The sequence below is a fragment of the Equus asinus genome, chromosome 14, assembly GCF_041296235.1.
Source record: "Equus asinus isolate D_3611 breed Donkey chromosome 14, EquAss-T2T_v2, whole genome shotgun sequence".
NCBI classification, from domain to species: Eukaryota; Metazoa; Chordata; class Mammalia; order Perissodactyla; family Equidae; genus Equus; species Equus asinus.
In genome coordinates this window covers 26,490,176-26,505,846 of record NC_091803.1, presented here as the reverse complement: position 1 = coordinate 26,505,846, position 15,671 = coordinate 26,490,176, and the positions used below count along the sequence as shown (strand labels likewise).

The 15,671-nt window shown below is 46.3% G+C and overlaps 2 protein-coding genes across 11 annotated transcripts in view; one reads left to right on the top strand and one right to left on the bottom strand.

Annotated features, from left to right (window-relative positions):
* The window catches only part of GTF3C1 (general transcription factor IIIC subunit 1), a 79,451-nt gene extending 72,973 nt beyond the window's left edge, over window positions 1-6,478 (bottom strand). For both annotated transcript variants that reach the window (XM_070483960.1, XM_070483961.1), the window contains exons 1-2: window positions 6,184-6,478; window positions 3,461-3,670 (exon numbers count right to left, since the gene is read on the bottom strand). In XM_070483960.1, the coding sequence (XP_070340061.1) occupies window positions 3,461-3,670; window positions 6,184-6,404 (431 nt within the window). In that variant the 5' untranslated portion in view covers window positions 6,405-6,478. The remainder of the gene's footprint in view (window positions 1-3,460; window positions 3,671-6,183) is intronic.
* A 76-nt stretch (window positions 6,479-6,554) lies between these two features.
* The window catches only part of KATNIP (katanin interacting protein), a 201,771-nt gene continuing 192,654 nt past the window's right edge, over window positions 6,555-15,671 (top strand). For 2 of the 9 annotated variants that reach the window (XM_070483970.1, XM_014838009.3), the window contains exon 1: window positions 6,555-6,692. In XM_070483970.1, coding sequence (XP_070340071.1) covers window positions 6,686-6,692 — 7 coding nt within the window. In that variant the 5' untranslated portion in view covers window positions 6,555-6,685. The remainder of the gene's footprint in view (window positions 6,693-15,671) is intronic. The other 7 variants (XM_070483969.1, XM_070483963.1, XM_070483967.1 and 4 more) reach the window with 5 other exon arrangements.

The following is a 15,671-nucleotide window of genomic DNA, read 5'->3' as shown; positions in this document are numbered from 1 at the left end:
CCCTGAGCCAGCATCTCCGCTTCCTAGCCTGTTATTTCCAGACACCTGGCCACAGGGTCTGTCTTCAGTCACACCATTCAGTCTGACTGTTCTCCTTCCTCCTGCCCCACTCAGATGACTTGGCTTCTCCCACCAAGAAGGCAGAAAGAAAAAAGAAGAGGTCTTCATTTAACTTAACTATGGCTTTCTTCACATAGTTTGTGACCTATAATTAGTCTTCTGCAGAGTCACGGAAGTCTGTGTAGTCCGTCTTCAAAAAGAATGTTAGGTTATGAATACACGTGAAAGAGATTCAGTCCACTTGCTGTGTCTGCATGTCACAAACTTAGGATCTTGTTCTCCCATCTCAAAACAGGCTGACTAAGTTAAATTGGAAGATGTCAGTTAGGAAAAAAAAGTTTGAAAATAGAGGAACTGGTTTACTGCTGTTTAAATTTACTCAGATTTGTTTACTACCTTGTACTATCATAATTCCAAAGTTTCCAACTAGTGGACTCAATGACTCCTGCTAGGCCTAATTTGTTGACTGTGGTCCCCACATAGGTTATCAAATACCACTTAAGGACTATGCAAAGTATCAGAGATACCAAGATAAATAAAAACGGTATCAAGAAACTCATCGTCTACTGAAAGAGAAACACAAGAAGATAAACAATTATACTATGGTTCACTAACTGCCCTGACAGAGAACAGCTCTGGTGGTCGAGGCGATGAAATGACATATATGAGGAGCCCCAATTCAAGCTTATGTGTATGAATAGTGTGCATAGTAATTAGAGAAAGCTCTCAAAGGAGATGATTCTTGAGTTAACAGTAAGCTGGGTGGGAGATGGGGAGAAGGGCAGGAAGGCAGAAGCTGCAAGGCTCCAGAGGCATGAGGAGCATGCGTGCTCTGGGAGGTGAGAGGTGTGGCATGGCCAGGAAGTCTAACATGTGGCAGCAAGCTAGAAAGCAGAAGGAAGAAAAGCTCAAGGGGTCAGCGGGAGCCCACATGCTGAACACTTCTGTGGTATCACACTGGGGAGTTTGGAATCCATGACATAGGTCAGGGGTCACAACTTCGAACCCAATAGGACAGTCAATCAGTCAACATGCAATTTTAGGAGCAGACTTTGTGCCAGGCGCATTCTAGATCCTAGAGATACAGTTATGAACAAAACAGACAGAGTTTCTGCCCTCAAGGAGTTTATAGTCTGGTGAGGAAAGTGACATAAACACTTAAGGTCATTTTTGGTAACAAAAAGAGTAATACGATGGTGCCTGGGCAACAGGGACAGTTTCTGAGGAGCTGAGTTGAAGGCTGAATAAAGAGAAGGAGGTAGAGCTGTGAAGAGCTGAGGCGGAACATTATAAGCAGAAGGAACAGCATGTGACATTGACCTGAGGCAGAAATAAGCCCAAGGTGTTCAGGCAGAAGCACAGTGAAGAGTCAGGCAAGTTGAGGGGGCCAAGGCCAGAGAGCTGGGTGGGCAGAGGCCAGGTCCTAAAGAGCCTGAGGGGCCATGGTCAGCAGGGCAGGCAGCTGGCAGGTGTAGTGAACTGGGCGGGACACGGCCCATGGCTCCAGCCTACGTTGCTAAGTAAACATTCAGTCCCAGCACAGCTAGACCTCATGATGTTTCAAGAGAAGCCAGAAATCCAGATTTTCTTCCCCTCTCGCTCTCTCTCTTCTTTTTTTGGTGAGGAAGATTGGCCCTGAGCTAACATCTGTGCCAATCCTCCTCTACTCTGTATATGGAAGGCTGCTGGAGCATGGCTTGACGAGCTGTGTGTAGGAAGCCATGAACCCTGGGCCACCAAAGCGGAGCGCACGAACTTAACCTCTATGCCACCGGGCCAGCCCCTAGAAATCCAGACTTTTAAATACTAGCAATGAATAAAATTAAAAACAAAAAAAACCCATGCTGGTTAAACAAAGCGGTCTGTGGGGCAGATGTGGCAAGTTTGACACCTCTGCACTTGGGGACCAGGGTACCCTCCATCACAATTCCATCTTAGAAAAAACCCTCCATGCAGTGTAGAAAGTCAGAAATAGGAGAGACAGCAAGAAGACAGATAGCCAGGAGACTACTGCATTAATTTGTGGCCAAAGGGGGTTTGAGAAAAAGTTAGAAGGTCTAGTCATAGGAATTGGTGGCCAATTGAATGCAGAAGTCAGGGAGAGAAGGGGCCCAAGTAGAGTCCCAAGTTGATGGCTTTCACAGCCAGGTGCATGAGAACACCTCTTACCAGAATAAACAAAAGAAGGAAAGAAAGGGAAGAGAAGGCAGGTTTGGGGTGAAGGAGAGTGATGCTCTAAATTCTGGGCACACTGAGGAAGAGGAGTCGGTTATTTAAATATCGCACATGGCCCTGGCGGGGTGTGTGGGGACTAGACAGAGCCCTTGGGAACAGCCAACATTTAAGGGGTGGAAGGAAGTCGGGGAGTCCACAAACGAGCTGGTGAGGGTCAACTAGGAAAACAGAAAAACAGAGGGGGAAGCCACAGGGACAAAAGCTTCCAGAATCCCTGATGGCACAGAAGGGTCAAGGAAAGGAAGGGCCTAACAGTGCCCACCGGCTTGTTAACAGGAGACTGTGGTGAAGCAATAAAGTCAGAAACCAGGACTGCAGCGGGCAGAGGAGCGGTGGGGAGCTGGAGAGGGAGAAAGAGTGAGTGCAGTTATTTCTTCCAAGAAGCACGGCCGCAGAGACACAGAGAAAGCTACAGTTACAGGGGATCCAAGGTCAAGAGAACGTCGGGTGTTGGAAGACCTGTTGTAAGACGGGTGAGTCAAATTAATGTGCTGAGGAGAAAGCACCAGCAGACAGGCAGAAGTCGAAAACAAAGGCGAAAGACCAGCTAACTGACAGAGGTAGGAAAGAGCATGAAGTGTGGGAGCTGGGCTGGGGAGGAGGGGAAAAAGGGAAGAGAAGCATCCAGATCACAGCCCTGGACAGGGCCACTGTTTCTTGTCTTCTCTGAGACAAGGGAGGGGGAAAGAAATGTGGAAAAGTCTGCACGTTGAGGAGAAAGGTGGAAGTCAGGAGGTTTCACACTGGTAGCTTCTCCTGTTCTGGTAAAGTAGGAAGGGAGGTGGGAATGGGGGTAGGGGCTTGAGACACCCTGAGAAACTGGGACCCTCACTGAAGACTCACAAAAGGACCACTGGGCAGCACAGGGTCCAGCCCGGACAAGGTAACAAAAGGCATCAATCTAAACGATGGCTGCCTGCTCTGCCCAACTGTGTTAGGACAGCGGACACAAAGGGAAGAGAAAGGCAGGCACCCCCCCACACACACACACCGAGCAAAATTAGCCCCAAAGGGGCAGAGGGAAGAAAGTAGAGGACTGGCGTGGTTCAGGGCTGATGCAGTCTGACAGACACTTAGGCCGCAGACCAGTCCTGGCACTCTGATTGCACCCCTGACTTCAAAGCAGGAAGATTCCCACAAGTTTCTGATGGTGCAAACCAGTTACCTGCCAAAGGCCTCCACCATCGTACAACGGGACTGCAAAGACTTGGTCCTGATGTCACTGGTGATGTTTTTCCTCTCCTTAAAGTACCGGCATGAACCCTGGATGCCATCCTTATTCTCTAAGATCATATGAATAGGGTAGACATCCTCCAAAGGGACCGGGTCCCTCTTGGACTCCAAAATTCCAGTTTCCAAATCAATTTCTTCATACCTAAGGGAGAAAACACAACTATCAAACCACAACTCAGCTTCAGAAATCACACATGCTTGGCCTGTTCTTCTGACAGCCTCTGGCAGAGATCAGAGAAAAGGAGTGATACCACTCATCCCGCCTTACAAGTGCAGCTCATTTTGACAAACAGGGTTCCCACCTCGCTATCCCAGAGACCACAGGCCTTTCCAGGATCCCCCAAATCCACCCCAGAAGCTGCATGCTGGAACTAGAACCACCTTACTGGCCCGAGTCATGGCCTTGTGGTTTCTCTCCAAACCTGGTGCCGCTTATTAGCAATTCTCATCTTTGAATCCTCAGTCCTGTCCTTCTACCACACGCCAATCCTATGTCTTCAATTGTCTACCGAACACCTCAAATTCAATGAGCTCAAAACCAAAGTCTGATTGCCTCTCCCCACCTCCAGTAAAGTCCCTCCTTTTCCTTGCTATCATATTCCCCCAGTTGCCTCGGATCAACTCCATGGAGACATCTTTGACTTGTTTCTTCTTTTACCCAGTCAGCCAAGTTTGTCAAGTTTCCTTACAAATCTTACTCACATCCTGTTCTAGTCTAGCTTAGGTTAAATCCCATATACACTTCTCGACCCTTTTCTTCCTTGCCTTTTCTGTGACCTCTGTACTACTTAACCCTCCATTCTCAAATCACATCTTTCCCCAGCTTCTAGGACACCACTCTGGACTTCCGTCCTCTACCTCTCCAGTCACACCTTCCCAGTCTTCTTTTGAAGGCTCCTGGTTCTCCATCCAGCCTTTAAATGCAGGTATACCTCAGCGCCATGTCTTAAGGCTGCCAATCACACTGCACTCTCAGGGGTGATCCTAGCCGACAGCTTTAATTACCAAGCATATGGGCTAACTCCATAGGTCTAGCTCAGTCCCTCCCTCTGGCCTGCATTCTCTTCCATGAAGCCAGTTGTTTACTAAACAGAACCTCCACTTGCATAACTCCTAGGAACCTTGAACCAAATGAGTCTTGAAGTACATTCAGCACCTTCCCCACCTCCCCTCAGACTCAACCACCGTGCTGCCCTTCTGTGTTCCCTACCACAGTGAAGGGCATCAATATTCACTCAGGTCCCCAAACAGGAGGAACGAGGAAAGGAAGGGCACCATCCCTGAATCCTGCCTTTCCTTATATCCCATATCCAATCAGTCACCAAAGCCTCTTGATTCTTCTGCCTCATATATCTTAATTCCATTCACTCCTCCTCTTCATTCTCACCCCCACTATGGTAAGTCAAATCATGACCGGTTGTTTCTGACTGAATTACTACAAATCTCTCACCTTTGCTATTTGCAAAGTCTGACCCTCCCTTCAGTGGCTTCCAACTGTTCTTTTGAGAAAGGATAAACACTAAATGGATTAAAGGACCACTGTTACCTCACCAGTCCAATTTGGTTAAGGGCAGAGTGGATTCTATATCTAGACTTCCTGGATTCAAATTCTGGGTTCTGCCCTTGCTAGTCAATATCTTGAAGAAGTCAACCTCTACAGTTTTCATTTTCTCTTCAGGAAAATGGGGATAATAATACCCATCTCCTAAGGTTGTTGTAAACATTAAATAACTTACTATATGTCAGAATCTTAGAACAGTCTCAGTTCACAATAAGCATATATACAAGTGTCAACCATTATTTCTCATTCTCTACCTGCAACTCTACACTTCAACCAAACTTAACTTATTTCTCTTCCTTCAAGCATTCACATTTGCTGCTCTTTGTCCAGAATACTCTGCCAAGTGGCCATCTACATCCAACCTTTAAGTCTTGTTTTGGACAGAATTACCTCTGGAAACCTCTCCTCTTTCTCAAGGTATGGCTCCAGATGCTGGAGACAGATGGCCTGTGTTCAAATCAACAGTCACTTATAATCTCCATAACTTTGGACAGATTACTTAATCTCCGTGACTCAGTTTCCCCCTCTGCAAAACGGGGAAGATAACAGCGCCCACTTCATAGGGTCACTGTGAAGATCCACTGAGTTCAATCTCCTGAAGCTCTCAGAACAGGATTTTAGAAGAGTACCAGGCCAATAATAAGCACTCAGTAAATGCTAGCTATTGCTACATTTGCTGTTATGTAGATCTCCAGTTGCCTCAGGCTCAATAGTTTGTCACTGAAAGGATGCTGCATAAAGGTCTGAAAAACTCAGCTGTCTCCAGTCTTGATCTGAACTGCCTTCCTGCTCCAATGATATCCTCTACAGCGCCAGGAATAACCCCCCAGTCCTGCTCACCACGACCCCAAACACACACAAGGACATAATGGGACACCATCAGATGACCCTCAACTCCATTAGACGCCTGGGCCCTGGCCAGGCCAGAGGGACCCCAAATCGGCCTCCGACCGCGCCGCCCATCGGACTCCCTGTCCTGCCTCGGCTCCACTCCTTTTCCCGCCCCCTGCCGTCACAACCTGGTCCCCTCCTCCAGCTCCATCAGACCCCGGGTTCTGCGCCCGCCCGCCCGCCCGCAGGGCCAGGCCCCTGACCGGTCCTGGAGCTGGAGGTCGGGTCGCTCCCGAGGTTCCTCATAGAAGCTGATGCCCGGATGCGTGGCAAGGGCCCGCCACAGAAACTCCTGAGTGTGGGGCTCCAAAGGCAGCGGGAAGGGCGGCACTCGCGTCTCCAGACGGCTCCACAGCGCGGGCAGACACAGGCCATCAAGCCCCTCCAGAGCCACCTCGTCCAACAACGACTCCAGCGCGTCCATTACCGCTTCAGTTGGCAGCGCCCGGGGCGCCTGCGCGCCAGGCCACCCAGTGCCTCTGTCCGGCGCGCCTGCGCACAACGATGGGCAGCTCAGGGAGGCGGGTCGAACCCGAAGATCGCAGGAAGAGTTCCAGCGCGCCGGCGTGACGTCACTCCCTGTGGGGCGGGCTCAGTCAGTGAGGCTTCACCGCCATTGGTCCGGAAGCCTGCAGTAACCAGGGGAACTGCAAACAGTGTAGGGGCTGCTTCCGGTTCGGGCACCCGGAACCGCCGCCTCTAGGGATGGACGGTGAGTGTCCATGGGCCCCTCCGGGAGGTCCAGCAGTTATTCTCCCATCCCTCTTGAGGCCCCTCCGGGCAGAATCCTAGGCCACAGACGCCTGGACCACCACTACCTGACCTAAGGTGGTCTCTGGTCTAAGGGAAAGGGAGCGTTAGCGGTCCGGGATGGGGAGAAGAGGCTGGGGGGAGTGGTCAGTGGTTTGGTCTCTGTGCTGAGCTGCCGTCGTGTAGGAACCCGGTACTGACCGGGGGCTCAGTGAAGGGGTTTAGAGTGGCCAAGGAGAAGTAGACATCTGAGGAGGGTCTTTGTGTGTCCTGGGATGTGGCACTGTGGAATATGGAATTTGGGATGGGGGTAAGCGTCATCATGGGGAGTGCAGTCATTGGCTACTGAGAAATGGGACTTGGTAAGGCGGGTGGTCGCAGGAACTCTAAGTGTTGTCAAGCAACGCCTGGCTAAGCTTTGTAACAGCCCTTTGAGGTCAGTGTTGTTATCTCATTTTACAAATGAGGAAACTGAGGCTCAGAGAAGTTAAGTAACTTGCTCAAAGTCAAACAGCAAGCAAGTGGCAGAGTAAGGAACCCTGATACTCTGTTTCTGGAGCTGAATTGTGGAGTTTGAAGTTTGGAAGGGGTTTTAAGGCCCTTCATTCCGGAGGCTGCAAATGCAGATCTCTCCAGGGGCCAGCCTAGTGGGCTAGATTGGGCTGTGACTGAAGATCAATTACCCTTCAGAAAGGGAAGCTTCTCACTCAGCTCCAACCAATTATTTTCCTGGGGCACTTGTCAAAACACCATGACAGCCAATCAGTCTGAAGGCCAGGTGCAGCCTGTGGGCCACCATTTAGGGGTCCTGGATTAGAATCATGGAATTGACAATTGGAAGCAATGTAAAGATAGGCTACTCTGATATCTCATTTTGTAGATGGGAAGACTAATGTCTAGAGAGACTGGTAGGGTCTGTGCCAGAATCCAGATCATTTTTCTCATTTCACCACTGTCCCTCACTTCTGGAATACTATGTGGAAAAAAATTGTTTTAACTGAACAATCTGTTATGTGCTTTTAAGCTTTTAACGTCTTTGCCCTTTGTACTTCAGAGGTACCATAAAATGTCATTTGCCAGTTTGCCCTGTGGAAAGGTCAACGTAATGGTGCTATAGAGCAGCAGTTCTCGAATCTTTTTGGTCTCAGGACACTTTTATGCTCTTACGTCAGAAGAGCTTTGTTTATGTCTATTATGTCTATGCTATTTACCATGTCAGAAATTAAAGCTGAGAAAATCTTAAAACATTCATTTATCAATTCATTTAAAAATAAAAATAAACACATCATTTCTGAACATAAAAATAATACTTTTAATGAAAAACAGCTATTCTCCCCCCCCCCGAAAAAAAAATTAGTAGGAAGAATGGCATTGTTTTACGTTTTCTCAAATCTCTTCAATGTCTGGTTTAGTAGAAAATAGCTACTGTTATTTCTGCTTCAGTAACCAAACTGTTGTGTTGTTATTTTCACTGATTTATGAAGAAAATTGGGCCTCACACAGATATGTTGTTGAAACAGGGAGTATTTTAATTGCCTTTTCAGATGCCTGTAGACATTCTTCTTTGATACTGTACCAAAACTTAAGAAGTGTAGTTTCTTGAAGGTTAGTCACAATGTGGCATCTGAAACCATATCAGTGAACTTTTGAACTCTGTTACATTAAAATCCATTGGTTTATCTCGCCCTTTGATTGGATATTTTACCCATGTAGGATTTTGTAACATTAGGCATTGGTCATTTGGAAAATGTTAATTCACTGAGTTATGCAAATCTTCCAAATGTTGACATTGAAAATTTCATTACACAGTATCAAATGGCATATCATTACACAATATCAACAAAATCGTATTCATTAATACCACCGCCTATCTCATTTTTTAAAAAGAGCTTAAGTATTAGGAAGCTATTAAACTCAAGGTAGTGAAAACAAGTAGAGAACTTGGAAGCTTGAGTTTTACCATTGGCAACAAATACTGTCAGTTGCTTCCTTGAAGTGACAGGTTTACTTCTTTCATATTTGAGAAAATGTCTGCCAGATACCCAAGTCTGAATAACTATAGTTTGTCTAATAGCTGTTCATTCAAGTAAAAGTGACATTCTGCACAATATGTGGCTAGTTCAGCTGGCAACTCAAAAAATCGCATAGGTGTTTTCTGGGGTCAACCATTGTACTCCGGCTTGTAGCAGAAATGCTTTAAGTAGACTTCCCATTTTTTCACACAGAATATTAAGAAGACATACTCATGGGCTGAGATCTAATAAAATTAATTTTTACTGTTTCATCAGGACGTTCTTAAGTGAAAATGATTTTTTCTTTGTTTGTTTTATTGTGACTACATGGCAGTAAAGAATATAGTGACCACTAAGACAGTTTGATGCCACTGCCTTGTAGCCACTCAGGCCACAAACTGTTTTGCCTACTGTTGCTTTTGCATTGTCAGTGCAAATGTCAACACAGTGAAAAAGTCTTCGAATTATGATGAAAATAGTTTTGTCCTTGGGAACTCCTTTTCCTCCCAGGATCTGCGGAACACACTTTGAGAAGCATTGCTGTAGACCATTTTCAAGAAACCTGCTTGGTCACTTCTGATTGTTGTCATCTCAGCACTCCTAGAGCATTATTATGGCCCAATGGAGGAAAAATTTGTGCTCTTTAAGAAAGTATTTGCCCTAAGATTCGATTTAGCATTCAAAGGATCCCTTTTTCCATTGCAATTTTTAAAACTTTGATTTATACACAATTTTATGGGCACGTATCTATTGGGTAAAGTGAAGCATGCTTTGATGAATTGTGATTCTAGCCAGCTAGATAAGCCAAGGCTGGCCTTATTTGAAAGATGTTTACTTCCTAAACCCACAAAGGCTTAAATATCTAGCAAACATCCCCATACTGGATTGTAGTTTGGTTTATTCTGCATGTCCGAATCACCATAGCTTTTCACAACATATTTCCTGGCCCATTGGTTTTGACTTTGGGCGGGTTCTCTCTGGCTCTGCGCTGCAGTGTAGTGTAATGCTTATTTGTTTTGGGGGCCATATAGCCCTGGATTTGAATCTCAGCTGTGTACTCTGACCTCTCTGAGCCTCAGTTTTCCTGTCAATAAAATGGAAATAATGATGAAGCTTACCTTGTTTTGTTTGGTAATCCATTGGTGACTCTATCATTGTGTATTCAGTGAGACTATGCATGAACACTTAACACCAAGCCTAGCCTATAAAAAGCACTCCTATATGATAGCTAACTATCTGCAAAAGGGTTGACTTCCTCCACACTGCTCCCAAAGAGGGAGGAGGGAATCTGATGCAGCTCTCTACCAAATAATAATCTTTGTAATTAGCTCACTCTTTGTTTAAAAGGAAACCCCGCATTTGACATTTTGGTGGTGTGTGCGTCTTGTGCTTGTGAAAATGTTCACCTTTATGTTAAAGCCGAATTTCCTCCAGTGCTTTTAAAATATGAGATGGTTTAGAAAAAAAATATATTTCTACTCGGTTTTCGAGGAACATAATAATTAGACAAAAGGTCAGCACATCAATATAATTAGAAAGGAGTTTAAAGCTGATCGTTTGCTTTTGCTCCTCCCAGAGCAAATAGTCAACATTTCCCCTGTTTATACTGTTCATTTGCTTAGCAAACTTTCTCAAAGAATTAATAATGCCAAGGTGAAATTTAGCCTAGCTTGTCTAAATAATCCCAAACTGCAAAATAGGTGACAGTTGATTTAGTAAGGTTTTGCTGAAAGTACACTGTCGGCGTGTCTGGTCTCGTTTGTTCTTGTGTGCTATTTACCTGGGCTCCTGGTGATTTGTCTCTTACTACTTGAAGTAAGCCAAGCAAAAAATAACAATAAGATAAAATAAAGCAAGCATTCAGCAGGTAAAATAGAGGTGTGGTCCATGTAGCCTCTGTGTTAGTTCTGTTTTCCGTCCTCTTTGCTCCCATCCTTCTCTTGGATTCATTCCTTTTCTCGTTATTTTTCAGCATTCACGCCACCCTGTCATTTTAGCGTACAGGAATTTGGCACATTATGTTTTGCTTATTTTTCCTTAGGGCATTCATTCAGTGACTCTACAACATTTCAGTGCCTTCTGTGCACCGGAATCCAGAAATATCAAGATGAATTTGAGGGGCCAGCCTGGTGGCGCAGCAGTTAAGTTCGCATATTCCACTTCGGCGGCCCAGGGTTCACTGGGGTTCGGATCCCAGCTGTGGACATGGCACCACTTGACAAGCCATGCTGTGGTAGGCATCCCACATATACAGTAGAGGAAGATAGGCACAGATGTTAGCTCAGGGCCAGTCTTCCTCAGCAAAAAGAGGATTGGCGGCAGATGTTAGCTCAGGGCTAATCTTCCTCAAAAAAAAAAAAAGATGAATTTGATTGAATCCAGGTGAAGGGTAGATGGGAGTTCATTATACTATTCTCAAAACTTTTCTGTAAAGTTGATTTTTTTTTTTTTTGCTAGGGAGGATTCACCCTGAGCTAACATCTGTGCCAATCTTCCTCTATTTTATGTGGGATGCTGCCACAACATGGCTTAATGAGTGGTATGTGAGTCTGTGCCTGGGATCCAGCCCCTGAAAATGAGTTCTTTATATCAGATGTTACAAATTGGGAGCCCGTGGCTGAGTCAGCCCACATGCATGTCTATTTGGCCCATGATGTTTTGTTTTTTAAAATTTTTGAATTAGTTGTCAACATTGAAAAATTGGAAGATTTCTCATAAATGTCTGATTACGGTATTTTCTTAAAAATATCAATAAAGTCTTTTAACATCGAATTACAATTCTGCCTGGCAACGGTTTCCTCACAGCTGGTGCTAGGTGGAGATGCCCACTTTGGGAGGGAGGTGCGCTTTCCAGTTCACCACAGCACCTCCCTGATGGGCTTCCCTCGCCGCGTCTGGTACCTGCCTGGGCCCCATCGGCATTCGAAGTTACAGTCCTGCTCTAGTATTAACTTGGACAATTTTGAAAATCCCTGTGGACTTCATTATGCACCGTACTGTGCTATACTTACTCTTTTAGTTTTAATCTGAAAAAAAAAAAGAGAGAATATATTCTCTGGCCTTAAGAACTTCATAGTCTGGTGAGAAAGCCAGATCTACAATCCAACATGGGAGTCCCCAGGAAATAACATTTGTGAAGGTCTTCCCCTTCCCTTTCTGCCTGCTGCCTGCTTTTGTAAATAAAGTTTTATTGGAACACAGCTATGCCTATTTGCATATGAATGCATGCAAACAATCTATGCCTGTTTTCATGCTTCACTGGCAGAGTTGACTAGTTGTGACAGAGTCCATATGGTCCACAAAGCCAAAAATGTTTACTATCTGGCCCTTCACAGGAAAAGTTTGATGACTCCTACCATAGAGGATCCAATTTGGTTCTTCACACGGCTCAGAATGATGACTACTGTAATTGTGCCCATTGTACACCACACAGCTAGTAGGTAGCAGGAACAGGACTCAGCCGAATCAAGTCTACACTCTAGCATGTCATCAAAGACTTCTCTCAAACCTGTCCCTGCCACAGGGCCAGGTTCTCCCACCTGGGGAGGGAGGCTGCAGGTGAGGCCTGTGCATTACACTGGTGGAAGAAGAAACACAGTTTAAAAGACACTGCCCTTGACTGTTTTCTCAGCTCCCTCAGGATCTCACCCTGTGGCTGCTCCTGTTTCCATGGAGGAGAGGGCTTACACAGAGCAATATGGTTGCGTGGAAGGAGCTCAGAGCTATTTACAGAGCACTTTATATAAGAATGAGAAAGCGTCAGAGGTCCTCAGTGCCACTGGACTGACTACTGATGCCCCGGGGGATTTTGAACAGCCTGCCGCTTGTGGACTTAACAATTGCCCTGTGGATGTAGCAACTTTAATCAGAATTTCCCTGGGGAAGCAGCTTCCCTCCCCTGCCCCATCCCTTGGTGAATCTGCTGGTGTCCAGCCTGATCTGTAGACACTCACCCACCCACTGTCATGCCCAGAGGTTTGATACTGGGTTAAATGGGATTCATAGATATGTTTTTCTGTATTTAAAAATAGTGATTTCCCATACAAACCTGGACTTTTGAGTCTCTTGATGAAAGGGTGCTTTAGCCCAACCGCGCCTGCCTTCCTACACAACCCCGGTCCTCCAGCACTGAACAGTGGCCACCTCCTTGACTTTGGACATGTGATGACAATTTGACCAAATCACCTGGCTGGTGGTGCCAGTCATCAAGTGCTCACTTTTTGCATTGAGAATATTGGCCTGACCCTGCAGGCCTCTGAGATTTCAACCCCTGCCCAAGCCACCACGGAAAGCTGGCCATCTCTTGAGCACACTATATTCTTTCCCACCTCTGTGGCTTGCCCTTGCTGTGTGCCCTGCCAGCTGTGCCCTTCTTTCAAGTCACCTCCACACTTTAGAGTACAGTGACTACCGTTACCCGCAGAGTTAACTCCTGCGTGGTGGGATTCCATAGCCCCTCATGCACGGTATATCACAGGTATTGGGCTCCATGCCTTTCTCCTTCTTTGCGGGTAGAGACCCACTCCTGTTCCTTTGTATGCCCAGCGCTTAGCCCAAGGACTGACATGGGGAGATGCTCGTGCGTGTTTGCTGGGTTGACATTGTAACCAGGAAAGAGAAGAACTGATTTTGTGTCTTAGTGAATTGCTGACCCGTCTCCATAGAACAGACAAAGAAAAGGCCCTGGTAGCCAAGCCTCCAGGCCAACCTTCCAGAGACCTTGGCTGGTTCCTCTTTCTCTAGTGGACAAGGATGCTTCCCCCAGATGCTGTCCTTTGGAGTAGTTCAACCCAGTCCCAATGATATGCCCTCTCCTAGCTACCTTTACTGTACCCCCACAGCCTCTGTTTTTTCTTCTGTTCTCCCTCTACTTTCAGTTAGCATTCCCATCCTCCCTTAACTTCCTGTCCCAGTGAAGTCACTGTCACTCCCACCTCCTGCCTTGTTTTGGAGCCTGATACTACCTTGACCACCCTTGGCTGGTGGATTCTCTGGAGACAGCTTCTGACTTAATGTGTCCTTCAGGGATGGGAAAGTTACAGGTGAATGCAGCACCTGGCAGGGAGTTGGAGCACCACAGATGTCTGGTCACCGATCCTAGGACCCCTCTGGGGAGCACGACACTTTTCTAAGTTCTGAGTGAACTCGGAATGCCTTGTGCTTATGTATTTCCTCTCTAAGGAGTCCCAGGCAAATTAGATACATTTTATGAACCCACCTAAAATCACAGAAGGTTAGAACTGGAAGGGACTTGACAGATCTTGTCCAGGATCCCATTTTGAGGATCGTGATATATCTCAGAACTCAGAGGATCCTGTGCAGGGTTCACAAGTTTAGAAGCCTGCAGGAACCAGGCAGGTTATATAAATGGCTGCAGTGGCCAGGGTTGGTTTCATTATGCTGCTTTGTGTCGGGTTTTCTCAACACCTAAATACACTTTGCATACCTGAGGTTGCCTATTAACTTCTTGAAGCATATGGCCTTCTCTATCTCTCCATCATCTCTAAAGTAGTGATAATAAATGTATTCACCTCCTAGGGTGGTTGTGAGAATTAAGTGCATTAATACATGCAAAGCCCTTAATCAGGGCTTACACATGTAAGCACTTATGCTGCTGCTGCTGCTGATTCTCCCTTTTGCTGGAGATGTGGACACGTGAACCTTTACTTTCATCTTTGCTAGCGAAAGACCTCTCAGAGCTGCTGATAAATGGCAACTTGGACTTGACCTCAGTGGCAGGGAGACAGCTGGGGACAGGGAACCAGAAGGCACCATGCCATCTGGCACGCCATTGCCCTCAGCTCCTGACAGCTGTTGCCAGGCAGGAATGCAGGTGCTGTGTTGCCAGATCTTTCAGTTTCTTAAAAGAATCCAGAACTCAGAATTTTCAAATGTGAGCTCTCCCAAGCTTTCAACGTTGGCTGAAAAAAAATTTTTTTTAACATTCTGGAGAGCAGACAAACGTCTGTGGGCTAGATTGAGCCAGTGAGTGACTTTGGATCTAGTCTGATCACTGTCCTTTATTAGACGTGGAGGCCAAGGCATGGGGAGTTAAGTGCCCCTGATGGGCAGCCCAGGTGTGGGAGAAGGCCCAGATCTGTTTCAGTCCAGCACCCCCCTGCCACGGCAAAACTCCCCCCAGTGAACCCGCACACTGAGAAGTCCTGCCTCTTGCCTCCTTTGAGATGGAGATTTCATTTTAAGCCTGCAGATGGGAACCCTGAAAGACCAGGACAAAGGCTTAGACTCTTTTTTGCTCCCTCTCTTTGTGTTGGTGCTATCCAGAGCTTTCCTCATTCTAGAGAGGAGTAGAAGGAGCAGAGCTTGTGGAGGAGGATGGAGGGGGTTCCAATTCTGATGACTCCTACCAGCCGTGTGACCTCGGGGAAGCTAGTTACTTCATCTCAGTGCCTAGACTCTTACATTGTAAAGTGGAGATGAGTAGTAGGACCTTCCCATAGGGCTGCTGTGAGAATCAGATGAATTACTCCTCTAAAGCCCTCAGAATGGTGCCCAGCATGTGATAGGTTCTCAGTAAAATTAGCTATCAGAGGCAGGAACACATTTTGTCCTTAGGATTCCAGGGGATCGCATGTACCATTTCCCATGTTTTCCATGGTAGTTTGGCAGATCGTTTTTTGAGGGGGATGCAAATACTCAAAAAGACACTTTAATTTGCATACACATGCATTTTCACAAATGCAGTGTCCTCAGTTGTATTCTGTGGGGAGCTGGGGTGGGAGGATGGGGATGGGTTGGGGTGTGGATGGAATGGGTCTGGAGCTTGTGTGATGGATACAGAGGTAAACCAAAGTACGTTTTAGCCTGGGAAGCATGTTATCACCTAAGCCACTGATTAGATTAGAGAAATGTGGCGTTTACTTATATTCACTATTTCAAATGAAAAAAAATCAATATTTTCCAATTAT